We start from the raw sequence: 27,577 nt of genomic DNA on the forward strand, positions 1-27,577 counted from the left end.
CACTTATTTATTGACAGGGACAAACCCCATCAATACATTTCTGTAAATGTGTCTCTGGTGTTCTAAGAAAAACTGTTTGAAACAGTTTCTTCCATCAGAAAACCAAAAAGGAGGTATCAAAAAAAATGAAGACATAAAGGATGGCCTCTTACCACATATAAGTATAATGTAGATTTGTGCATGGCGCTATTAAAGTGGAAAACCAAAGTCATTTTGTCATGTAAGTGCAGCAGGAAGTTCTATATTCTTTGATTACCATGAACCAAATCAGAGATGTAAACTGGTAATTTGGCACTTTGTTTGGGAATATGAGAATATACCTCAATAATACACAATCCTTAAAGCAGAGTCAAATGTTTAATTTGTTAAACTAACTTAACTGTATTGTAAGTATGAACTGTGAATATTATGTAGGAATAAATGTTTAAATTTAAAGCCCTCAGAAAGTTGTTGGCTGCACAAAAAATGTGATCAGGACATAATTTGTTTCCAACGAGGTAGATCTGGCTGTTAATAGTCAATTTAAACAGAGTTCCTGGGCTTTTGTCCAGTACACACATTATAAACTGTATTGTATTGTAGAGGGCTGTATGGCAAAAACTGTTTGTTTTTTACCATCAATATTCCAGCTATTGAATGTGCACTGGTGCATATTCCCAATTGTGGACTATAACTAAGTACTGCACTATAGTACAATTTTGAGGTACTTGTAGCCTTTGAGTACTTCCATTTTATGATACTCCCCTACATTTCAGTGGCAAATATTGCACTTTTCACTCCTCTAGATTTACCTGACTACATTACTTACTTTGCAGATTCAGATTATTAATACCAAATATAAACAATTTAACTATGATATATTATTATAGGTTAGGCTTCCTTGCAGTATATAAACTAAGTCGTTAGTCGGGCTATTCTGCATAATTAGAAGCCTACTTCTATTTTTGAAATTTTAAATATAATTTGATGCCAATGCTTTTGTAATTCAGTATTCTGAATGCAGTACTTTTCCTTGTTCCTTGCAATGTTTTTACAAATCTAGTAGCCTACTTCCCCCACTACTGCTGCCTATTCCTAAAGTAGGGCATTTGTGTTTAATCAATTACACAGGTAGGATGGAGAACAGGGGGGCCAAGGCATGATAATCAAGATATGTACCTGTGCGACAGGTGTTACAGCGAGAACAATAGAGCCGCAGATACTTCCTTAACGTTGGAAAGTTGACCCTGCCTCTCTCCATAGCTTCGCCTCCCGGACATCAACGCTTCATGACTCACAAAGTCTCGCGTGATTAGAGCGTAGCAAAGCTAGCATCGTGAGCTAACGGTGTCTCTCGATCGTTAGAGCTCGATGCCGCCAAAGCTTACATTTAGCACAGTGGAAACACACACAGAAGCATCCACATATATATCTGATGGCGCCTGTCGTGGCAGTCCGAGCGCCGACCCTCCTCTAAAGGCGCAGTGCGTCTGTCTTTGGTGGCCTAGCGTTAGGTGGTAACGGCTCCGCTGCTAACAAGCTAGGCTGCTAACATCCGCTAACACCCGTAACGTTACAGTGAAACCAGGGAGGTGAACCAGGAAGGAGGGACAGACGAGCAGCCTGGCCTCTACGCTTAGCTACTCCAACGCTACTCCTGCAAACATTTAGTCACAAATACGAGCCTTGTCCAGTCTTGTGAAAACGTGGAAACAGGTAATTGTAACTTCCTTTTGTTGCTCGGCTGATCGTTGAAGTCAGAGACTGTTTGCTGATGTTAACGACGTGCTTCAGTATCGATAGCTTGACTCGCTGTATTGGACCTCAGTATTGATGACAGAGCTGTGACCCGCAGCTGGACGTTCAGCAGAGCTAACTACACGTATGTTACATTGTTATGTTTGTAGTTTGTTATATTTGCTGTTGATGTGGCGGTGCACAGGTAATCTCATGTCACATTGCACAAAGCCTTAAATGGTGATTATTAACGCAGTTCACTATCGTTAGCTAAATTTACTCCAACAATGACCGAGCTGACCTTTGAACCCTGCGCACAGTGTTCGTGACATGCATATCCAGTGGCGGAGGAAGTATTCAGATATCTTTATTTAATTAAAAGTAGCAAAACGACAGTGTAAGAAATACTCTGTTACAAGTAACGTAGCGTTGAAAGTCATGCCTTCATAATCGTACACAAATTAAAGTCCCCAAAAAACCAAAACTAAAAGTACAAAGTGTGCAGAGTGACCTATATCATTATCGTGTGTTTCATCGTTTTGTGACGGGATTATAATTATTGGTGTATTTAGGTACATCACGTTAATATTGCAGTTGGTAGACGAGAGGTTAGCTTAATCGATAATAATGAATCAGAATTTTTTTTATTGATTTACCTTTTCTTTAATAATAAGAAACTGGCTAGTCACCAATGTTTAGAAATCTTTTTATGAAATCGAAGCACAATATCGGCTTCCAAAATGCAGTGGAGTAGAAGTGTAAAGTACCATGAAATGCAAATACTCAAGTAAAGTACAAGCACCTCAACGTTGTAATCAACTACAGCACATGGGTAAATGTATTCAGTTATAGTTACATTCCACCACTGGTAGTAGTTGTATTAAACAGCTATCTGATATTATTTCTTGGCAGCTACGTTTTATGATATAACTTTCAGGGATAAAGATGGAATTTCTACATCTTTATCCCTTAAGGGCTTGACCTTAACTTTAGTGAATAACGACATTATAATAAAAAAACTTAACTTAAACCCAACTTTATTTGCTTTGACTGGTGCAACTCTAACCCTGTATTTGGCTTCGGTCTTGGGCCTTTCCAGTTTGCAAGTTTCCCAGATATTTCCTCCACAATTTTATATATATATATATTATGTGTCTGTCTTTGGTTGGATGGTGCATACCCGCCTTTTAACATCAACCCATGATAATATGAGTTAAAGCAACAGAAACAGGAGAGTCAAATGTTGCATATTTAAATTTACAATTATTGTAATAGATGATAGCAGGACTTAAAGCTGTACAGACTGTCAAAGATCAATGCTAGTGATGAAATGGAAGAATCCGAAATAATTCATGCTCACTTTCAATTTCATTATGTGTCAAGGGGAGGGCTGGGCTTCTGTAGCACACAGAAGATAATGCGGTGAAAGTCAACTCACTGATGCACCTTCCTGTTGTCGTCCTTCAGGGCGCCATACTTGAGGTTTTCTAGGGAAGAACAGATTCAGAGATGACACTATGAATATAAACTCTTAAAAGCCCTAATTCTCTCCCATATTGCTGAAGCTATCATAAGGTCTCTCTATTTGTTTTTAGGCTACTATCTTAGTTTGACTTGGTGAAACCTACTTGTGAGAATTTCACCTATACAACTCACAATGTTGACTTTACAGTTGAAATGATAAGCATGAATGACCTTTCTTGATGCAAGAGTGTTTTTTCCTCCCTTGCATAACACAGGACTAAAGTGATTGTGATAGCCTACCCAACAAGCAGCGTGACAGGCATTCAAAGAAAATACCTTAATTATGGTATTGAAAGTTTGAAGTTAGCAATGAGGGCCTTTGGTGGCCAATAAAACACTTGAGTGGCCTGCTTTAGATTTGTAGAGGCAGAGTAAACCCTGTATGAAGACATAGCGTACACGTATTTTACACGTAGCAACTGTTGTCCCTTCGAACATAGTAAAAAAGAGCCATTGCACAGCATTCAGCCAAAAAAATGAAATAAGTGATGCCGTTTTGCACATGTGGTTGTCATTTTTCGGTTAGTGTTGATTCAGTAGTTTGCTAAGGGGTCAATGTCACTTAACTGAAGCACTGTTTGTTTACTTCAAAGTTAGGGCTGGGCAATCAATGGAAAACATAGTACAAAAAAGTAACATGGTACTTTTCGGATAGGAGTTTTAAAATGTTATAACATTATCTTGAATCTTTTTATCTGACATTTTATGGCTTTTATTATACGCAATAGTAAAGAGAGGATGGGGTAGGGAGGGGGAAAGAACTGAAAATCCGGCCAGTTTCAATCCAGGGATGTTGTGGTTCACTTACAGCTCTTAACCCCTTAGCCCCAGCGTAGTACAGTATATCTATTTTTGAGTATCACACACAGGGCAAGCTTCTCGCCATAGCCTGACTTTCATACAGTTACCCACAGAGCTGATTGTTGGTCCAACCTGTCATTGGAAGGGTTGATAGATTTTGACGTTGAGCCAGACCTCACTTCTCTTCAGCAGTAGGTTTCACATCTTGCTGCACAGAAGCTCAACCTGTTTCACATCGCTGCAGATTCATGTGTCCATGTTCACATGCTGCTACGGCTGTCTGCTATAGTCTTAAAGCTAACCTGTTGGCCTCTGTGTGTTACCACTGCATTGGTTTTGACAGTTCAAGGTCACGTGGGGCTTTAGGGGCTGCTGATGGCAGGCTCTAAAGCAGCTGGGTGCAAGGGGTCTTGTTGACGGGGGACAAGGTGTCATGTACTCTGTCCAGTCCCAGCAGGTCTAGACATCAGGCTCGTTCGAGATGAGCTAGGACTGCGCTGAATCGATCACTAGCGTGCAGCACAATGAATGGCGGTTACATTTGTGTCCGACTTGATCCTGATACTTGATCAGATGTCATGAACAAGTGGGCAACATTTACCTCAAGATCGATGCGGCCCAGGTTTCTAGAGTAAAGTCAGAATATGTTCTGCAAACTAAAATTAGCCTGCAGATATATGTAACAGGATGTGAATATTTCTGTGACTTCCTGTAGTTTCTTAGAAGGCTGCTGGAAACTGTCCAACTTGACCACAGATTTGTATTACCATCCCCCATCTACTGCCACCTGAACTCCTCCATTTGCCATGCAAATGAGCCTAATCTGTAGCTGCATAATCCTGATCAATATGGAAGATATTTTAACATTTCTTTTTTTTTTTTACAGAATAATTGCTCAATTTATCTGTATCTGTTTCATTCTTCCCCTTGTGAACATCAAGTAAATCCAATCAAATTCACTTGTTTTCTTGTTTTGTTTTTAAGGAAAAGAATCATTAGACTGGTCTAAGTGCAAAGATGTCAAAGGCTCCGGATTCCCCAGCTCGGTCCCGCTCCAGATCGAGGTCCAAATCCCGATCCTACTCCAGGTCTCACTCTAGGAGCCGCTCCCGCTCAAGATCAAGAAAGCGTCGCTATAGGTAAATCCAGTCTTCTGTTTCTCACATTGCCATAAATCATTTTCATTTTTCCAAGTGTGCAGTGGGTACGGAAAGTATTCAGACCCCTTTAAATTTTTCACTCTTTGTTTCATTGCAGCCATTTGCTAAAATCGAAAAAGTTCATTTTTTTTCGCATTAATGTACACTCAGCAACCCATCTTGACAGAAAAAAACAGAAATGTAGAAATTTTTGCAAATTTATTAAAAAAGAAAAACTGAAATATCACATGGTCATAAGTATTCAGACCCTTTGCTGTGACACTCATATTTAACTCACATGCTGTCCATTTCTTCTGATCCTCCTTGAGATGGTTCTACTCCTTCATTGGAGTCCAGCTGTGTTTAATTAAACTGATTGGACTTGATTAGGAAAGGCACACACCTGTCTATATAAGACCTTACAGCTCACAGTGCATGTCAGAACAAATGAGAATCATGAGGTCGAAGGAACTGCCCAAGGAGCTCAGAGACAGAATTGTGGCAAGGCACAGATCTGGCCAAGGTTACAAAATAATTTCTGCAGCACTCAAGGTTCCTAAGAGCACAGTGGCCTCCATAATCCTTAAATGGAAGAAGTATGGGATGACCAGAACTCTTCCTAGACCTGGCCGTCCAGCCAAACTGAGCAATCGTGGGAGAAGAGCCTTGGTGAGAGAGGTAAAGAAGAACCCAAAGATCACTGTGGCTGAGCTCCAGAGATGCAGTAGGGAGATGGGAGAAAGTTCCACAAAGTCAACTATCACTGCAGCCCTCCACCAGTCGGGGCTTTATGGCAGAGTGGCCCGACGGAAGCCTCTCCTCAGTGCAAGACGTATGAAAGCCCGCATAGAGTTTGCCAAAAAACACATGGAGGACTCCCAAACTATGAGAAATAAGATTCTCTGGTCTGATGAGACCAAGATTGAACTTTTTGGCGTTAATTCTAAGCGGTATGTGTGGAGAAAACCAGGCACTGCTCATCACCTGCCCAATACAATCCCAACAGTGAAACATGGTGGTGGCAGCATCATGCTATGGGGGTGTTTTTCAGCTGCAGGGACAGGACGACTGGTTGCAATTGAAGGAAAGATGAATGCGGCCAAGTACAGAGATATCCTGGAAGAAAACCTCCTCCAGAGTGCTCAGGACCTCAGACTGGGCCGACGGTTCACCTTCCAACAAGACAAGAATGGTCACAGACTTGTTCCAAGGAACAAGTCTGTGACCATTCTTGACTGGCCCAGCCAGAGCCCTGACCTAAACCCAATTGAGCATCTCTGGAGAGACCTGAAAATGGCTGTCCACCAACGTTCACCATCCAACCTGACAGAACTGGAGAGGATCTGCAAGGAAGAATGGCAGAGGATCCCCAAATCCAGGTGTGAGAAACTTGTTGCATCATTCCCAAGAAGACTCATGGCTGTACTAGCTCAAAAGGGTGCTTCTACTCAATACTGAGCAAAGGGTCTGAATACTTATGACCATGTGATATTTCAGTTTTTCTTTTTTAATAAATTTGCAAAAATTTCTACATTTCTGTTTTTTTCTGTCAAGATGGGTTGCTGAGTGTACATTAATGCGAAAAAAAATGAACTTTTTCGATTTTAGCAAATGGCTGCAATGAAACAAAGGGTGAAAAATTTAAAGGGGTCTGAATACTTTCCGTACCCACTGTATGTTGTGAATATTCAGTAAAGGTTCCACTCATATTTAACAAGTACAGTTGCACAGTTATTACAACTACTATTACAGTTTTGTATTATGACTAAGGTAATTCATTACTGTTAGTATTCATATGCTTTGACTTGGTGAAAGTAAGGGCTATTTGATCCCTGTTTTAACTGACATTTGTTCTGTTTAAATTGATTTTACAAATGGGTGTCTTCGTAGATTTTTATGATATGCAGGCTGCAGTTTTAACTCTGTGCTATTAGTCAGAATTAACAACACAAACATCAGCTGTAGAACACTAATGTACTAATATCTGGCTCCACAGTACAAAGCATAAGGAAATAGCCAGCTCAAGTTACAGTTGTGTGTTTACTCACCATATTCTTCATCATGAGAGCCATTTCACATCAGTGATACAGCACTCCTGTGCTATCTTTAACTAAAAGGATCATTTTAACTCTACATTGAAAACACAAGTCCAACTAGTGCCCCCCAAAAAGGTCTTGCAAAGTGGCTCAGAGGGAACTGTGTTTCATCTGATAAATTACTAGTGTCATTGTTGGTTGAATACTACTAGTTTGAAAATGACAATAACCTTGGGGTGTGGAGTTAGAAAGAGGTGAGGTTACCAAACCTCTGTAGCCCAATCCTCATGCATGCTAAAGGCTGGAGGCTACATTAGCCCAGGAGTGCTGATCTTTTAATTCTAGTTAAATTCAACTTGAAGTTATTTCCTTATTGCTCTTCTTTTACTGACTTGTTCTAGGTTGGCGCTTAATTTGCATAAATGTGTTTCCTGTTTGAGAGAGAAGGCTGACAACCCTCAAGCTGTTTGCATCAGCTTGTCTTCTTTTTTGTTAGGAATCTTCAGTCCTATATTTGTGACTTGTGTTACAGTTTTAAGATGTCAACCCATATATCCAATATGATGTATTTATTTAGTTAGTGTTTTAAATTAGGAAGTGCTTCCAACGCTGGCTGCCTTGTTGTTGTTGTTGTCAGTCCATGTGTGTGTTCGGAGCTCGAGGGTTAATGCGCTTTCACAGACGGTGGGTTGTTGGACTGGATGTTTTTCTGTGAAAACAGCATTGCTACACTGCATGTCAATGATTGTCAAATGGTAAAGGGAGAAGAGAGCAAGTACTCTTGGCCTAGTTGTATCTCCCTCCCCCTCCACTGCCTCCTCCCTCTGTGGATTAGAGCAGGTTGTGTCCTGGGTGTACCCTCTGAGTAACATAAATTAAAGCCACACAGACTGTCCTGCTTGCGGGACTACACTATCTTCTGTCCAGGACTGCTCTGCTCCAATGAAAAGGTACAAAGGGTTAAATATGTTGCTGGCATGTACTTGTAAACCTTATGGTTTTGTCTGTGGCTTTACAAGCCATTGGGGGCAGGTACATTGTTAACATTGTGTCAGTCAACGTCACATTTCTCATATCCCTGAATTTACATGCCACTTAACATTTCTCTGGAAGAGAAAGTTTGTGCTTGGATGGCCTGTAGTCTTTCAAAGGTGACACTACAATTTGCTGTTTTGTAGGTGTTATTTTGATTTAATTTGCGAATATCATGTCATAATAAGTAATACTTGCCGTCTGTCATCATGTGTTTTCACACTGTTGGATTGTTCTCACTTTAGAGGTATTTGTCCTCAGTGAAGGGGGTTGTTAAAACTGTTTAAGAATGTATTCTTGGCACAGTAAACCCTTGTGTGATATTCTGTATGTAATTTAAGTTTTTGTTCACATTTATGACGATGTGCTCTTTGGAGTTCCTTCCCATTCATCCCTTAGCTTACATCGCCCCCTATTGACAGTGGGCAGTAGTGGGCCTCTGTCTCTTCTCAAGGCTACTCAGTACACCGTTTTGGGACCCCCAGGGGCCATTGTGTACACCTGGGGGTCTATAAAAAGTTTTTCTGATATTATTTAATCTCAAATAAATATAAATAAAGATTTTGAGATGGATTTCAGAAGTTGTCATAGACTCCATGTGCTGGTCAGATAACTGAAGTATCAGTCCTATCTTTCAAAACCTTCTCTTGTAATTAGAAAATATATTATAAGGCTGCAATAATTATTATTTTACACTGAACTTCTTATTATATTCTGGATAACTTGATTCAATGTTTTGCCATTAACCCGTAAGAAGGAGACGTCATCAACTTGCTTAATTTATCCGAGCAACAGTTAAAACACAGTTATTGAATTTATTATTATAGAAAAAAACAAATACTCACATTTGAAAATCTTGAATCAGTGAACATTTCTGCTTAAAAATGACAAACAATTAATCAATCATTAAATAAGTTGCTGAGTATTTATTTCTGTCAAAAGACTAATCACTTAATTCAGTAATTATTTCAGCTTTAATAACAAGAAAGAACCTGGCCAATAAAATCTTTTTATCAATTTTATTCCTGAAATAAATCCTTTAGTATCCATCCATCCATTTTCCGTAACCTGCTTATCCAGTTAAGGGTCGCAAGGGTGCTGGAGCCGATCTCAGCTGTCAATGGGCGAAGGCAGGGTACACCCTGGACAGGTCGCCAGTCTGTCGCAGGGCTGACATATAGAGACAAACAACCACTCACACTCACATCCACACCTACGGGCAATTTAGAGTCTTCAATGCACCTAAGCTGCATGTCTTTAGACTGTGGGAGGAAGCCGGAGAACCCGGAGAGAACCCACGCTGACACAGGGAGAACATGCAAACTCCACACAGAAGGTTGTCCAGCCCGGGAATTGAACCCAGGCCCCTCTTGCTGTGAGGCGACAGTGCTAACCACTACACCACCGTGCAGCCCTCCTTTAGTATCGAATTAGGCAATTGCATTTTATTTTCAAATTAGAAAGAAGAGGTCCAGAGGGCTTTTTGGTAGGCAACACAGAAGTTAAAAAAAGAAGGTCCAAGGCACTCTTCTTGTCATCAGATGGTTATTTCATGGTGAAATCCTTAAAACATAGTCAATTCTTGTACATGTTAAGATCTGGGTTATTAAACACGCTTGGCGGCACAAACAACCTTCTCCAGGGTGTAGCCCTCAGCACACAGTTTCCTCTTAAGTAAACACAAGATGATTGCAAACACCTGAGCTAGAAACCAATAAACCCACAGGTGACAAATGCAAAGTGTAACCACTATGTGTCTCTACAAGATGTCTAGAGGGGAGAACAAAATAATGAAAACAAAATAAGAAAACAGGAATATACAAGACCAAAAAATTGTATATAACAATAAATAACATTTTCCCACAGCACCAGACCACATGCATTGGAGCAACTACAAAAACCAAGCAACTAAGATCAATTTCAAGAGGACCCCTTTACTACAGGATTTGTAAATCTATCAAACACATTTCTTGGCTTTCCTCAGTTGATGGAGTTACTCAGTTATCATGTACATTTTTTTGTTGTTAATAAGGCCACCCTGTTATTTATTTTTTTACACTGTTTTCTTGAGGACTCTCCGGTAAACAAAGGATTTAAAGTGTTGCTTTTGTTTGATTCTTTGTTCTACAAGCTTAGATCTACAGTTCTGTTATTTAAATCAACCAATCAATCAGTCGGCAAAATCGCATATGTTAGACGTCTAAGGATTTCTTTGGTCGTGGACAGCCCTAGCTGCTATCGTATGATCCAAGTATTGAGTTTCAATCAGGTGAAAAGTGGCTGTATATGAAGCATCCTTGTCGATGATGTGACTGCTTGTTGTCTGATGTTCACAGACGACTGATGTTGTCAGTTTCTGGTGTTCATTCAGTCTTTTGTTCCGGGTCTTTGCATTCTCCATGAGAGAAGTGGAATTCTGGCCACAGTCTGTTGCTTAAATGTGCAGACCCCTCTGGACTTGCAAGGTTGAAATTTTGGCCACGAGAAATGCTTTGCCATCAATAACTTCATTTTTCTTCCGTCGTCCTCTCTCTCCTCTCTCATCCAGCTCCAGGTCTCGTTCCCGCTCTCGCTCTCACTCTCCGTCCTACAGAAACTATCCTTCCAGGGACTATCAGAACAACAGAGGAGGGTTCCGAGGCTACAACCGAGGCTACCGGAGGCCCTACCACTACCGCGCCAGAAACCGAGGCTATTACCCACGCAGCCATTACCAGAACAGGGGGAGGAGGCGGGCGGCGGCTACGGCTATAAGTCCAACTGGCAGGGCGGCGGCGGTGGCGGAGGAGGCGGCGGCGGTGGTGGTGGTGGCGGTGGAGGCTGGCACGATCGCCACCACGACCAGGACCACCACGCGCACAGCCCCAGGAGGGGCCGCTCACGCTCCCGCACACCCAAGAAGCGCTCAGGCAGCAGGAGCCGCTCCCACTACTCAGACCGCTCGTCCTCTCGGGGATCTCGACGCTCCAAGCACTCCAGCTACTCCTCGCGGTCCCGATCCTCATCGCCTCATCATCGTAGCGGCAAGGGTAAGCCCGGCTCCAAGGATGCTAAGGACAAGTTAGAAGGTCAAGCAGAGAAATCAGGTCTGGCAGCAGATGGCAGTGCCATCGAGAAGGCATCTGGAGGTAAATGGATTGACTATGACACCAGTCCAAAACGAATCAGCCCAGACTCTAAAAAAGAGGGTGGCTCCACTAGTTCTGACAGCAAAGGGCCCGGGAGTGGAGGTCCTATGTGGAAAACCATCGGCACTGTGTCCCCTCCAGCAAAGAGCCCCACGAAATCCGGACAAACTGCCTCCTTCAGCGGCTTTGGGTTCTTCTCAAAGGAAGAGGCCAAATGTGAAGATAAGAGTGTGATCTCTGCTGCATTCAAAAAGTAGGTCTATTCCATTGACAGTTATTTTAATGTTATTAAATGGTGAGGTTTTTTCGGACAAATTATGAACGTTATTTTCCTTTCAAACACGTTTAGCTTTTATTCAAAGATCCATGGAGGAATACAGGTTAAAAAGGGAAAACATAAGACTCCAGATTTTAAGTGCGTTGAGAATGTAGCCGGCTGTTGATGAAGTTTTTTTAAATCCAACTTACTTAGGACGGAGATGATTACGTGAGTATGATTATTGCAATGTGTTTACTGGTCTGCAAAATTTGCTTCAGGGAAGAGCTTTTTTTGTTTTTTAATTGGTAGGAAATTAAAGGTTTATCTATTGCAAGGGATATGCCATTTTGGGGAGCTGGCCGTGATGATTTAAAGTTCTTGTTTTCTTTTTTTATGAAACTGTGATAATATGTTGTCTTGTTCTCCCTCCTACATTGTTGATCTCAGTCTGGAATGTTGCTATTACAACGAGCATATTAGTTGTGTTGCTGGCATCGCAGGTACTAAAGCTCAGTCTGGTTCTCTGTTTCAGGTTCTTGGCTGAGAACAAAAACAAAAAGCAGGCTGCTGAAAAGGAGAACGGTCGTGATAAAGAACAGAGCACCACAGACAGAGAGCTAGAGAAAGCAAGCAAGTCTGGAGACTTGTTCAACATCTCGTCCGCTTCTTTAAGCGACTCCAAGGAAGACAAGACCCTGCCCTTCTTTGACGCTGGAGAGGAGGAGTTCCTCAAGTCTCACGGGCTGAAAGAGAGGGACATTGATGAAGACGGGGAGGTCAAAACCACCCTCACCGCTCGGGACATTTTCGGGAAATGGGGGGACGAGCCGAGCTACTCAACGTCCTACCCGTCGGTTAAAGAGAAAAGCCGCAGAGATGCCGAAGAGGCAGAGCCCCTTGACCACATGGAGGAGGAGTTCTACCGAAGCCGCAAGCACAGCTCCAAGAAAGAGGAGAAGTCCAAGAAGAAGGAGAAGAAAGACAAGGAGAAGTCCAGAAGGAGTCCGTCCCCTCCAGCGACCTCCAGAGAGAAGGAGCGCCCGCTGTTTCCCGGTGCTTTCCCTCGTCGTGAGGAGTCACCTGTACGACACATGTCCGCGTCAAGGGACGACTTTGAACACAAAATCGGTTCTCTAGATGAAATGCCCAGGTATTTATAACAGATCATATACTCAACACTGTAATATTTCCATATTACTGGAACCTCTCTGTTTCTGTTCAGAGGGTATTTTTATAAAACTTTTTTTAAGGTAAACTATTTTAAAAACAGATCTTCGTCCTTGCAGCCTTTTATCTTCTACAAAGGATACATGACATACTCCAATTAAATAAAATGTTAATCTTTTACATCAATCACATACTCTCATAACAGTCAGAATGATTTTCTTCGGATTTAGTCTGAGTTTGCTATCATGACCTTTCGTTGCTCTAATAATTGTTGGCTTTACAGATGACTCCATCCCCAGATCTTTTCTGCAGGAAATACATTGGAATAAGCTTTTGATTGCTTTTGATCGTTTTCACTCGTCAGGAATTTATTCCCTCTGTGGCAGAAAAACTTTTCCCAAGAATCCACTACATTTGAGCCAATACGGTAAATGTTTTTACTTCTCAATGTCCAATGTTCCCTCACCTCTTCTGTTCCTTCAGCTCCTCCCTGTCTAAAGAGCGCCTCATGCCCCGAGAGCTGCTGAATCCCACTAAGAAAGATCCGGAGTTTCGTTCCATTTTCCAGCACGTTCAGTCGTCCCAGCTCCGTCGCAGCCCCTCTGAGCTGTTTGCTCAGCACATAGTCTCAATCGTGCACTACATCAAAGGTAAAGTATGATCTGTGCTGGTTGTGTCCCACCTCTGCCGACTCAAGAGGACAAGACAACAGGAGTTTGGACAGTTAATGAGATCCAGCGGACATTTCATAACTTGATTATATGTTATTTACCACAGCTGGTGCTGCTGTATCTTAGAATAACTATAATAATAATAATAATATTTTTTTGTTCTTTATTCGCAGCGCAACACTTCCAATCCTCAGACATGACTTTAAGTGAGCGGTTTGCCATGTACCAAAGAAAAGCTGCAGAGGTAGAAATGATGAAGCCAAGGAAGAGCCCAGAAATCCACAGGTAAGATAAGATAAGATAAGATAAGATAATCCTTTATTAGTCCCGCAGCGGGGAAATTTAGGTAGGTACCTACGACATCTAATTATCTGACCTGAAGGGTTTTAGGCTTATAAAATGAATAACATGTTAATGACAGCGTTTTCTCCTCCTCTCTCAGGAGAATCGATGTTTCCCCCAGTGCTTTTAAGAGGCACTCTCACCTGTTTGAGGATATGGAGGAGACCAGCTACAAGGTGACCCGCCATTTTGAAATTTGACGTATTTGGAACAAGCAAATTTGAGACGACCAAAAGCAGCAGTGTTCAGCTTTGTGCTTTTCTTTCAAAGGATGCATATTTCTAAATCAAAAGAGCCCAATTGTGTTTTGTAAGTGCCGAGCAAGCCCCCCCAGCCTATGAGATATGGTTATTGATTGGGTATGTACGAGCCCAAGCAAAGGCTAAAAGGAAGTGAATTAAGATCCCGAGTCCAAGCCTCTCAAGGGACGCTTATCAGTGCCTTTACCTTGTAAGTATTTTTCTTAAAAAGACAAAAATCAAGCTACGAAAAGAACTGTACAATTCAATTTATTTTAATAAGCTACATGCATGCTGCTGGTTTCCACCAATTTTATATTACATTGTGAAAAGTTATTCTTAGGAATATTTTGTATTACTCTTCATTTGCTTTACTGCATTTATATCCATCACAGTAATGTCATGTGTAATGTAAGTATTTTGTCTTAACCACTAGAGGGAACACAATGCTTAAAAGATGTTGTTCATCTTTATTTGTAATGCAGTGATTTAATTTGTGTGTCATGTTTAGCAAACATTTTATAGCATTTCTGAATCTGTCCATCAGTATTACAAGCAGCTGGTTTCATTGCTAATAAGCATATATTTCAGCAGGATCCAAGTAAAAAGTTCAAAGGCGACGTGATGGACCTTCGCCTGGATATTGAAAGGCGTAAGAGGTTCGCTGGGAAGGAGTCCAAGCGTGAAGGAGGCAGGAGCCCCGGAGGCTCCCGAGGAGCGAGCAGAGAGAAGTCCTCTGAGAAATCTGGGAAACACCACAAGAAATCCAAGTACGTTCAGTCTGTTGTCTCCGTTTATCCCCCGAGGACAGGTTGTTACAGTCCTGTCTTCAAATCAACAACAAGGCAATAGGGAACACAATGTTTGGAGGAGTTGTTGCTATTGTAAATATGTTGCCATGTTGGAGGATTTACAGCAGCAGAGCAGAATAAACAATTACCTCTTCCTTTTTTGTTCTTTGCCCACACATTAATAATATCATCTGAACACTCTACTGCGTATATGTAGGCACACAGTTGGCTTTGTTCCCATCCATTTCTACAGTAAATTTCTTATATAGACTACATTTGTTGAAAGATAAGTGACAAATACCATTGTTCAACTAGGAAATCAGAAATCAATTAATTGCAAAGTAGGTTTTTACATACAAGGAATTTGCCTTGGCGTTTTAGTGCATAACAATGACCATAGTAAGAGAAAAGGAAAAACAGTAAAAATCGAGTCATTAATCAGCAATGGGAAATATGTTAAATATATGTTTTTAAATGAAAAGAGCTGAAGAGTGTTTAGAGAATGGAATGTGCAAATAATAGACCAAAGATTGTGCAAATGTTCACAGTATGTGGAGCGTATAACCTTAATATGAAACAGCAGGAAAAGTTGATTAGCATTCACCTAATATAGAACATACAGCACTGTTAAAGCACTGCTGGAGGCTATTTTTCTGTCTTTTCCTTTTATCTTTCACTGGCTGTTTTCTCATTAAAGCTTTGGTTAAGTATTGGTGGAGGGGCTAGTGCAAAAAACATAATGGCAAAGAAGAGGCGTACAAAGCACATCTTTTTTAACTGAAAATGTAGGGGGTTGTGTTTTTTTGTGAAGAAGGAATAGGTGAAAACAAGTCATGTCTCCCGTAACCGTAGTAACCAGTTTACAAAACCTGCACATCATAACTTCAAACTGTATTGACACATTTTTTTCGAGACTCACATCCAACCTTGTTTGTATTGTGCTCGCAGGAAGGGTAAGAAGAAGCGGGATCGCTCTCCGTCCTCCTCTTCCTCCTCATCCTCTCCATCCCCCTACCCTCCACCTTACAGAGGTAAAGAGTTCATGGGAGGAGAGGGGATGGAGCAATCAGAGGAGGGCTACAATCAGATGCGATACCCTCCACGTGACTACAGCGGGTCCGGAGACAGGGGCCACTATGAGGGCCACAACGCAGAGCGAGGCAGAGGCCGTGGATTTGTAAGTTCCTGTCCGTGCCTCGTTTACCTCTCCTGCTGTATTGGTGTTCTTTTGTCACTGACGTACTGACATCTCATCTTCTTGCAATTCTTTGTCCTAATGGCGTCACAGTAGACTACGCTTCTCTGCTCTGTTCCTTCCTCCTAATGCTAAGGAACATAATGTGGATGATGATGATGATGATGATGATAATGATGATGACACTCTCTCATACATATTCCATGCACTACCTGATTTTTATTAAGGTAATGTAGCGTAAATCAGTGGAACTTCACCTCATCACTAAAACAAATGCCTGATTTCCATCAGTATGGCTTTTTTAATTTGTGTGTTTTGTCGTTCTCATTGCCCCTGGGTCGATTTATTTTTTAATTCTGACTTGGACCAAAAATATCAAATATTAATGCTAATAGTAAAATAATCGTCCATCTTATTGTGGAACATGTGTTGGTCCTTTGACTGCAAATTTAAATCCACCTTGTTGTTTTGATTTCAGTTCCCCAGAGTCAGAGGGAGAGGGTGGAGCAGGGGAAATTTTCCGGGCAACAACAGCAATGGAAACCCTGCAAATGTAAATCCTGCAGTGCGTCCTCCAGAGGAGGAGTGGGACCCTGAATACACTCCCAAGAGCAGGAAGTATTACCTGGTGAGCCTCTGGAGCTACTAATTGATTTTGTGGCATGGCAAGGCTCTCACAGCATGCTCCTTTTTCACAGGAGACAATATGACATGACAGAGTAGAAGTCATATAATGAAATATTAGTGAGAATAATGGCTAAATTTAGTTAAGCTGCTGTCCACGCTGCGGTTTCAGTCGGTCCTGTAGAGTTTTGGGGTGCGGGGCAAGACCAGCCCCTGGCTTAATTTTTCTGCTGTGCAAAGGACTTCTGATTTGACCTTAAAAGTTGCCTATGTCCCCATCCAGCATGATGATCGTGACGGAGAGAAAACCTGGGTAGACACCCGCGGAAGAGGCCGTGGTTCCTTCCCGCCTCGCCGGGGACGCTTCGTCTACCGCAAGGGGGGCAGCAGCCCGAAGTGGACCCACGACATGTTCCAGGGAGGACAGGAGGGGGAGCTGGGAGACGACACCGCAGAAGTAGAGCGCAAAGACACCAAGGGCGCCGGAGACACCTCCGCCCAGAAGCAGTAGAGAAGCTCGCTCCATCATCTTCTACAAATACGGTTACGCCGATGATGAAGGGGTTGTTCTCTCTATTTTCCCCTCCAGGTCATCTTGTCATTTATAGTAAAAAAAAACAAAAAAAAACGTGTTCAGTGAGTTTGAGCCTTCTCACGGTTTAGGTGAAGAAAGAACTGACTGGAATGAGGAGCAGCACTCTGTTACGTTTTCTATGTGAGCTTCATTTCAGAGTGTGTGTTTTTTTTTATTTTTATGTAAAGGTGATTGTTTTTGTTTTGTTTGCAGCCGGTTGACTCAATTGTATCGTTTTAAGGGAGAAAATACTGAGGCAACAACGATGGATATTCTTTAAAAATATGACAAAAGAAAAGCATTTGTGCCTTAGAAATGACATATTAATAACAATACATGTGTAATCTGTTAGAGGGTACAGCCCCGGCTACAAGAGGTACAACTGTACCTGTTTCAGTGTAGGAAGGCATTAGATGATTTCCACCTTCTTGTTCTTTCTTTCTATGTTATTTGGGGCTGTGATAAATCTTTGATGTTACTGCATGAAGCGTTCGATTCATACCTCGCTCCTTGGGACCAATCGGTAGTGGGCTCAGGGCTCAAGATATTCAAATTATCAGACATGAAAAATCGTTTCATGACCCCCCCGAACGATCGATGTTTGTCACTTAAATTATCCGAGCTTTTTCATGTAGTGCCACTGCACCTGTATTTCTCATTAGAAGTGAAGACATTTTTAATGGTTGTTTGTTCCAGTATATTCTCATTGATTGTGGATGTTTTCAGTTTAAAAGAAGTGTAAATTATAAAGAATTTTGCACCAAAACCCCCATAATTTTGGATTTAGACAGATAAACATATAGGTTCTCTGCCACTGTCATATCAACTTAGGTAAGTGGCTACCTTTTGTTTAGATTTTTAATAAAAAACAAAAAAGTATAGTTATTAAAATACATGTATAGAACTATAAAACCTAAATTATTGTAATCTCAACATCCAGGGGAAGGAAAAACATTAAAACTGAATATGATTAATTTTTTTAAATACAACAGTTGTAGTAAATCCTCTAGCAGAAAAAAAAGAAAAAAGGGTTTCATATCCTTTCAGAGAACGTAAACATGAAAAAGTGAAGAGAAAGTGACAAAACATTTTGTCAAAGGCATCAATGAAAGTGTGTTTTTAAGAGGAATTGACGCGACGTAGTTTCGTGAATCTCACTGTGCTGCTTTGTCCCATTTTGACTGTACATACTGCATGTACTCAACAGAACTGTAGGACTTTTTTTTGTTTAATCTGAAGCTGAATACTTTTGTACTGTTCTCAAGAGCTTTGGAGTTCTTTGTCTTTTAATTTTCAATAAATCTTTCTTTGATTCAGGGCAACTCTGTGAGTGTGATTGTTAAGTTGTACAACTGAGCCTTTTGTAGAATATTAGACAGCTCACTGTGTTAAATGGTTTGGGATTTACCTCCTGATTTTCTGGGTTCTCACATACTCCACTATAGTATGTGTAAAAAATATTAATAATTGCAAAATCATCCAAAATTCTTGACCTTATCATCCAATATGTAAGTAGTAAAGCAGTAACTTTTGGCCTCAAACTTGGGTTGTACAAGGACAAAATAACCATAAAGCCTTTTAATGATTACTTTCATTATCAATAAATCTGTCAATTGTATTTTATTCTTTGTCTATAAAATACCAGAAAGTAGTAAAAAGAAGCCCATTATAATTTTCCAGGATTATAGATACAGTTTATTTCTTTGTGATCAATGCCTGGAAATTCTGGTATTTCTACTTTAATTTAGGTGACAATGTAAAATGTGTTTTTTAAGCTGTTATAGAGGGCCGACGACCACAAACAATTGTCAATAAATGATTTGTTCCAGAATTAGCACAAACCATAAGGTCGTGAATGTTTCATTTTGTCAGTTTCTTGAGTTGTTTTCTCTTAAATCCTACAACAATCTCCATTCAGTGCCGCTTAACGGACACTCGACACAAGCTCCTGCAGTTATAACATAGAGAACCTTTTCATGGACAGAGGAGGAAAATCCTGCCAACAGAAAATAGACTGTCTCCTGGGACATCGCTTGGAGAAGCTCAGCATTGGTAATATCTACAGAACGGCTTAGGTGAATGGCTCTTTCATAGCCAGTAAACAGACATGTCTTCAGCAGAGAGAGCTGCAGTGTTGCAGCTAAAACTAGGAGGGAGCGTAATGGGAATTGTGGAAAGGGAAACACAGGAAGTGATGGGGTCAGAGACACAAGCCAATTTAAAGGCTGGGAAAAAGACTGGAGGGTTTCTGTGGGAAACCAACTTCTCTGCTAAGATTAGCCCACCGTGAAGCTGCCTCTGTTGGAGCAGTTTAACACCAGGGCTGGACCGTATCACTATTTTCCTTATGGATTAATATACAGAATATTTTCTATAATAAAAAGAAAAGGCAGAAATTATTATTATTAAATGATTAGTTGATTAACAGAAAACCAATCCTCTTTTTTGATAACTGAAGTTATGTTTATGTTTTGATGATTGTTTAAGCCTTATTTTTCAAATAAAAGTCCAAACAATCTTGATTCAAGTTTTTCAAATATGGTGTTTTCCCTCTTTTATATCGCTTTAAAACAAATATTTGCAGGACTGTTGGTCATACAAATCAAGCAATTTCAAATATTGAAAAATAATTAATAGATTACTAAAACATATGAATGGAACAATTAGCACAGTAAAAAACATAAATATAGAAATTTGCTATCATACAAGATAAGAGACTGGAACCATGTCTGGAATAGCATTGTTTGGAGCCGGACTATTCTTAGGACTGGACCGGTAGGTCTCCCGGGGTTGCCTGGCAACGTCACCGCTAACGTCAGTGACACAGTAAAAGTTGTACTTTTTAACCTTCGGCCGATAGGTGAATTTTGTTACCATCAAACAGAGATTAAAAATCAGCGATTTCTACCATTTGTTTGTGCTAAGCTAAGCTAAGCTAAGCTAACTAACCGACTCCTGGCTCTAGCTAGCTAACACTACATAGTTCTCATACAGATGCTAACTATTTTCTCCTCTTAATTATCGCTAAAAAACTGCAAATAAATGTATTGTTTGACACATAAACAATCACAAATGGACACTGCTACACCAAATGATAAATATATCCCGTTCTTGATTGTAAAAAAGTGGTTAAACTTAAATTTTTTCACATTGCAGAGATATGGTAAAATACAGATGGAGCCAAATTATGCTGCATACAAAATCTGCCCCATGTCAATATAACAGAAAGCTATGGCAAAGACCTAAGATGTTGAATATGGAATCAGTAAAATGGAAATGAGAGTTTATATAAGGACAATTTAATTTTAATTATTTTATTTCCCCCCAAAGACTGACAATGCTTTCAATCTGGAGGAACAGGTTTTTCTTGATCAATTAAGATTAAATAACATTTTCAAAACTTAAAGCAGAGTTTAAAAAAATGTATTGGATGTGTAAATAACGTGAATATATTGCACGTTTTGATTGTATTTATAGTATGATACATTATTTCGTAATGTCTTATTTATCTAGGAATTGTGTGAAAATTCACTTTTTCTCCACTTATGCAGGGGAACACAGTTATGTCTCTGTATCAGTGTTTTATTAATGTGCACATTGGTGGTGCACATTATAAGTCAAGTCAAGAGTTTGAGATTTAAATAACGGGTCACATGATTAAACTAGCTGGACTCAATTAACACTGTTTGTGAATCAAGAGCAGGGTTCAAACATTAATGACCCTGGGGAGAGCTTTGGTGAAACAGCCCTCCTCAGTACCCCAATCAATTTACTACACACCTTTACTTTAATATTTGACACTTTGGGTTGCCACACAAATCAAAATGTCTCTATCAATGTGCTGTGTCTGTCCTGCCATTTACAGTCAGTGAGGTGGATTTTCAGGGCAGTCAAAGTGATAAGCTAGTGGTAATGCACTCGTCCAATAGTCCCCGTCCCTGTGACCAGAATGTCCGGCTGTCCGTTCCTCCAGATCTCCCTGACGATTCGTTCCCTCTCCTCCAGACGTCGCGCCTTCTCCAGCTCCTCCGCCGACGCGAACACATTCACGCTCCTCAGAGTCCCGGTAGACTGGCTGCTGCGATTGCTCATGGGCCCCAGTGTCAATTTAGGGATATCTGTCTCCTCCCCATCCTCCTCCGCGATGCCCTCCTCCTCCTCTTCTTCATCCTCGTCCTCTTCCCCACTGGACTCTTTCAGCTTTCTCCTCTCGGGGGAGGGGGGAGGTCTTTTGTGGCGGCGAGTCCTGCAGGCGATGCCGGCCACCAGGAGGCACAGCGCCATGAGCAGGCCGAGACAGACGCCCATCATGAAGTAGAGGGCGAAGGTCTCTGGATTTGCTATGAGGGCAGAGAAACACAATGGACGAGTTCAATATGTCGTCAACAACTGTAAGTGCTAAGAACATTTACTCAAGTAGTGTACTTTACATATTGAGGTACTTGTAGGTTACTTGGATATTTAAATGTTATGCTACTTGTACTCCACTACATTTCAAAGGGAATATATTGTACTTTTTATTCAATTACATTTGTCTTACAGCAATTTACATTTACTAGGGATTTTTCATGGTAACAAAAGATTAAAAAAAAGACTAACAGCATCTTTTAATCTCACTTATCAACACATTGTATATTGTTTGTTTAATCTGTACAGAAACCAAAGTGTAAACAGTTCAACTTGTTGTCTTGTTACTGTGAGTTTGCCAGACTCAAGTAAGTTGCTGATCCTAGAAAAAGTCTGGCCTTTGTTAACCACAAGTTGTCTTTTTCTTTTCAAGAACATAAAAAGGAACTTTATTCCAAACTTGGTGTGCTATTTGGGGGCGCTATGGAGCCAGCTTGCCACGCACAAGCCAAATTTGCTTAACTTTTCCAATTTTTGTCGTTTCTAATGTGTGTGCCAACTTTCGTGAGTTTTCGAGCATCCCAAGCCAGTCAAAAGTTAAACTTTGACACAAACATTTTTAGGGATATTTCCAACACTGGTAATTATCTTGTGACCCCTTTGATCCATGCTGTGCCCCACTGATGGAGCCCAGATCCCCAGGTTAAGAACCATAGTTAGAGACACACTGAGGTCTTCACCTTTGATGTGAGCGTAGGTCGCCATGCTGTTGCTGAGCAGCTCCATGTCTCTCTTAACAGGCTCCATCCTGGTTCACAGTGGGTTCAAATATCTACCATCTCCAGTACTTTCTGTTGCACACTGAACTTCAACGGCAACGACAGATCCTGTCACAGAAATACACAAGAAGACAGTTAGTGCATCAATGTTTCAATCTGATATAATATATGAAATAGTGTCACCATAATCCCAATAGGAAAGTCTGAGCTCATCCAAAAAGATGCCAAAAGCCTGACAAAATGTGTTCCTTCCCATCATTCCTGTGATCTAAACTGGTGTCAGAGGTCAGTAGACAAGTACATTGTGTTCCTCGTAAGTGTTTTACACTCAGGCCTGCGGTCAGGACAGCAACATGAGGCCCTCTGTGTCTGCTGAGGATGTTTATATTTATGACATCAGAGCCTGGGGAGGCTCTTTTCCGGTGTCACGCAAATGTTTTTTTCGTTCTTTTTTTTCTCCCACAGAAAACAAGTCACATGAGAGATTTCCTCGGAAACTGTAGCTATTTACAAAACGTGAACTTTCGTTTGGTTTCTTTTGCATTTAGTTTGAAATGTCTGTCTCTGAGTTTTGAGTGATGGTAAGGCACTTTTTATGCAGGGTTTGAAACTAATGGCTGTATTTATGGTCCATCAGATGCTTTATAGATCAGTTTTAGACATTCATTTAGAACCATTTCTGCCATTTGTCATTTCTACTTGGTAGTCGTGCAGATGTAAATAAGCCATTAAGTTGCAGTGCATGTACACATGTAAGACATGTTAGTAAGAAAATAATTTATTAATTGATTGATTTGTGTCAATAATCCATCACGTCTGGTGTTGTAAATTAATTCATGGATGATGATCCAAGTGCCTTGCTGCCCCTTTTCCGTTAAGCAAGTGATACTATTTATTTTTCTTGATAAATGAGTGTCTATAACGTTTTATGCTGTTCACAACCTGGCAACCCAAAAGTTTACACTGATGGGTCTGCTTGTAGACCATCTGATAACAAACATCTTGCAGGCTATGCAGTAGTGAATGACTGGGAAGTGTTAGAAGCGCGAGAGCTACTTAATTGTTCTTCAGCTCAGGCCGCAGAACTGTGTGCTCTCACTAGAGCCTGCATTCTAGCCAAAGATAAAGTTGCTACTGTTTAATCAAATTCCAGATATGCTTTTGGCGTTGCTCATGATTTTGGTCAGTTATGGAAACTGAGAGGATTTCTCACATCCTCTGGAAAACCTATTCAGCATCAGGTTTTGGTAGCTGAGTTGTTAGAGGCCATTTTACTCCCATCTCAACTTGCTATTGTTAAATGTGCTGCTCACACTAATGGAACTGATCCTGTAACACGAGGAAATGCGTAGGCTGATACAGCTGCAAAACAAGCAGCCATTTCCTCCTCCTCCATGGTCAGTGTACCTCAACACAACCCGCAAATCCGATTTCTGTACCTTCCTTTAATGATGTCGCGGAAATGCAAAGCCGCGCTCATGCTAGGGAGCGAGATTTGTGGACACGTAAAGGTTGTGCACACAATCCGGAGTCTGGCTTGTGGCTCCACTCCGCTGGACGACCTGTTTGTCCTCGTTCTCTCCTCCATGTATTAGCACATGTTGCTCATGGGCATTCAACCCATCTTTTAAATTGATTATTACTGATCTATAAAGCATTAGCAGATTATTTTGTGTTGATATTTAGCAGGTATAATGTTAACCATGTTAATCATCTGAGTTTAACGTCTTAGCATGATACGATCGCACATAAGCACTAAGCTCAAGGTACAGCTGAGGGTGATGGGGGTGTAGTTACTTTTAAACGTATTGGACAAATTCAATATTTTGGTGGCACTACAGGAAAAGTGAGGAAAACTCTTCTCCTGTGGTGAAAACGTTTAATGTCTGAACCAATTTCATGGAAATAGGCTATCTGTTGAGATATTTCAGTCTGGACCATTGCCGTCCCTAATATTTCAACAGTAACATGTCTGCCCTGCTTACTTTTTGATTATCGAAAGACCACATTAGAACTGAAAATAGTCCATACATGGGTTATTTTTCAGGATTTGGGTGAACTGTTCCTTTAAGAGAGTGATAGACTGAGGGTTAGATGAGGTTGAAGTGGGGGGTTGTCACGGATGGTCTCAAAGTTACAGTAAAGCTTGATGTAAACATGATGACAGATATGTCCCACCCCCACACATTCCCTGTCATTACAACAACAGTGTGCGTGGGAGCCAAATGTTTTTCTTTCTGGTGCTTTCTCTCCAGGGAGAAAACGAAATCCCGCCCTGCTCCAATCGCCTCCATTTAAAGAGGGGGGCTTGAGTCACTTTCCCACCCTGATCTTTATCCTGGTGAGTCTTGGCAGACCCTGTGAACTCTCAAAGGCTTTTTTTGCTTTTTAAGGGGGCAATTACAGCTGTAGTCTCTATGGTGGCAGCTGACTCATGGGAACCGGTGGCTCTCAACCAGCACTGCCTTCTGTTCGACATTTAACTCGCAGACAGAAGAAGCAGGACTCCATTTGCACCCTCAATTTGCGGCCCCCAGACCCTAACAACATAAGTGGGCAATTTAGTGTCCGCTTCAGATCAAGTAAAGTCAAACAGTGTTTGCTTTCTAATTAAAGACTGGCCTTTGCAACCAGTACTTCTGCATGCTAACCGATCACATCGTTTATCAAACTTGTTTGTACTTTTCGTTTTTGTACAAATTTAACAAACATGATATAACGTGTTAATTTGTGAGATTTATGCAGATTTTGTTACAGTTGGAGAGAGCCAGGTCTCTTTTTTTTCCCCGTTTACAAGCTTTAAGCTAAGCTATGCTAATTAGCTGCTAGCTAAATCTTCACGTGTTGAGAAAGGTATCGATCTTCCAATCCAACTCTCAATAAAAAAGCGTAATTTCTTTAAATCTTGTGTGCAGTACAAATATTTTCTATACGTCGTTTAGTTGCAAAATTAAGTTACATTTTTCTTGATTCTAGGGCAGTGACCTGTCGCACCGCTTCATGTTTTAACCTCTGATTTCCAGAAACTTCTTGAAACAAGTTGATTTCTGTTAAAACAGGTTGAAATCATCTCACTGACTTGGCAGATTTCTTTTCTTTTTCATTTTAGGAGAAGAAGTTTTCAGGATAAGATGGAGTTACAATGCCACGGTCGTCTATTTGTTCAAACAACACTATTATGGTACGCTCAAACTCTTCTTCTGTTGTCGCACTAAGAGAATAACACTAAAAGACATATTTCTATGCAGAGCTCCACAGACCTTCATCCCTGCCTGAGGCAGGCAGTTTGTGGTGAAGTTTGCTCGAGCTGGAAGCACAACAGAAATACCAGAGGGAGACAAATGTCCATTTTATACAGCCGCAGTCCCGGGGCAGACAGATTTAACACCTAACATTTCCAGACAAGTCCAATAACTTCTCGACTTAACTATACACGTGCAAAGGCCCGGCAGCTGTAGCTGTTTATGTAACCCCATAAAATGCACTCCCGTTCAACCCTCCCACACTTCCTGCTTAGATAATCCTATTTAAGTCAAAAGATGAAACCTGAAACCATTGAAAATGAGACTTGTTATTTTACAGTAGTCCACCAAATGTGTTCTGTCTCTCAGACAGGGAGTTGCTGTCAAAATATTTCCATCAAGCACACAAGAAAGTGATAAAGTGGGCTCAAATAAGTATAAAAATATACAAATCAAATCAAAATTTCTCTTCAATTTTATTTACAAAGTGTTGATGATTTGAGCATGTTGTAGCTTCTGCATCTATAAAGGATTTTATGGTCTGCGGTATTGTAGAGAACATAGTGCAGACCCTACTAATAAACTAGTTTGTTGCCCTGTTTATTGCCTGACAGCAGTTACTACAGTATATGTAGTTAAAACAGGAAACCTGAAATGTGCAATAAAAGCTTTATTTACATGAAAACTTAAAATGTTCGAGGAAGAAAAGTGAAAGGTAAAACATCATCTGAAGTCATCACTCACCTTGGTCCTGGATGAGAGCTGCAAGGCTTGACTAACAAAAAACTTTCCACTAGAAAAACAAAGAATTTAGATCCAAATTTGGAGCCGTTCTTTTAGCCAACACTTACATAAGATCCCATCATTTGGACGGAGGAGCAGTGCAAGTTTGTTGGTCCCTCAGTGTTTGTGACAGAGGAGCTGATGTAGCTGCAGGAGAGGGAGCAGCCCTCCACTATGATCCACTCCCTGTCATCCTTCAGAGGAGGAGGACCAGCCAGAGACGGTCCACTCACATGTTAAGAAGGAGGTGTTTCCTCTGTCCTGAGAGATAAGTGAAACTCATGCGTGTGCCACTGGCATCTGGCTCCAAAATAAAAGCTCCCAAAATGCAGGCAGACCACTCTTAAGTTGTAAAGAAATCCCCCTTTACTGTGAGTTATTCTGCTTCTGTGCAGATTTGAGCCACACCACTGACCAGAGGGAGGTGATCTCTCCTCAGCCGGCCACAAACGCACCACAGTGAGGTCTGTTCACTGTTTAGCCAGGAGGGTGGGACAGGAAATAGCATGGGCTGCTGTGGGCACAGGGCCGTGATGCCTTTGGGGGCTCGCGGATTAATTGAGCTCTTTGTGTTTTAATTTCAGCGTTGAGCGAGGTTTGGAAAAAAAATACCTCAGCAGTGCAGTTTGTGTCTCTAACAGAGTTTATTAAGCAAACAGTGAAGCCAGCAGGTGCTGCTGTTTAGTGGAGGTTGAAAGTCATTAAGTACATTTACTCCTGTACTGTTATTAAGTACAATTTTCCATTTGCTGCTGATTTATACCTCTACTCCACTACATTCTGTGGTGAAGTATTAACTTAGATGTAGCAATACTACATTGCAAAAATACTTGTATTGCATTGAACATTTTGTAGAAATACAAAAGTAGTAGTATATATTTTTTTTTAAAGTAATAGTACTGGTTCCCATCTCAATCATCAAGCAATCAATCATTAACATTAACATATTTAATGTTGCGGCTGGGGGTAATTTACTTAATGCTGTTTGGTATATTTTCAATTTTCTCCTGGGGATCAATAAAGTCTTATTATAGTATAAGTAACAATAGTAAATTACAATTATATCATCATTTTTTGTTGATTTTATTTTTGTAGTATTAATCTGCATCTGCAAATAAATGTAGTGGAGTAAAAAGTACAATATTTTCCTCACAAACGTAGTGGAGAAGAAGTAAACTACAAATATTA

The 27,577-nt window shown here is 40.8% G+C and overlaps 3 protein-coding genes across 3 annotated transcripts in view; 1 reads left to right on the forward strand and 2 right to left on the reverse strand.

Moving 5' to 3' along the window:
* cldn35 (claudin 35) overlaps nt 1-5,542 on the reverse strand; it is a 242,449-nt gene extending 236,907 nt beyond the window's left edge. The window contains exon 1 of the mRNA XM_054606418.1: nt 5,479-5,542. The gene's annotated coding sequence lies outside the window, so the exon portion shown is untranslated. The remainder of the gene's footprint in view (nt 1-5,478) is intronic.
* Nucleotides 1,236-18,556, forward strand: thrap3b (thyroid hormone receptor associated protein 3b). Its single transcript, XM_054606392.1, is given in 12 exon segments — nt 1,236-1,695; nt 5,026-5,180; nt 10,797-10,974; nt 10,977-11,629; nt 12,168-12,785; nt 13,286-13,452; nt 13,647-13,758; nt 13,916-13,991; nt 14,649-14,824; nt 15,794-16,022; nt 16,519-16,668; nt 16,948-18,556. Coding segments are annotated over 11 exon segments (2,709 nt in total). The 5' UTR covers nt 1,236-1,695; nt 5,026-5,058; the 3' UTR covers nt 17,176-18,556.
* A 513-nt stretch (nt 18,557-19,069) lies between these two features.
* On the reverse strand, nt 19,070-26,580 carry eva1bb (eva-1 homolog Bb (C. elegans)). The gene is made up of 3 exons (XM_054606423.1): nt 26,351-26,580; nt 22,326-22,472; nt 19,070-21,578 (listed from the first exon to the last, which is right to left on the reverse strand). Exons 2-3 carry the CDS (start codon nt 22,390-22,392, stop codon nt 21,142-21,144), a joined length of 504 nt encoding a protein of 167 aa, XP_054462398.1. The 5' UTR covers nt 22,393-22,472; nt 26,351-26,580; the 3' UTR covers nt 19,070-21,141.
* Nucleotides 26,581-27,577: the final 997 nt, after the last annotated feature.

The sequence above is a fragment of the Anoplopoma fimbria genome, chromosome 10 (genome assembly GCF_027596085.1).
Source record: "Anoplopoma fimbria isolate UVic2021 breed Golden Eagle Sablefish chromosome 10, Afim_UVic_2022, whole genome shotgun sequence".
Classification (NCBI taxonomy): domain Eukaryota; kingdom Metazoa; phylum Chordata; class Actinopteri; order Perciformes; family Anoplopomatidae; genus Anoplopoma; species Anoplopoma fimbria.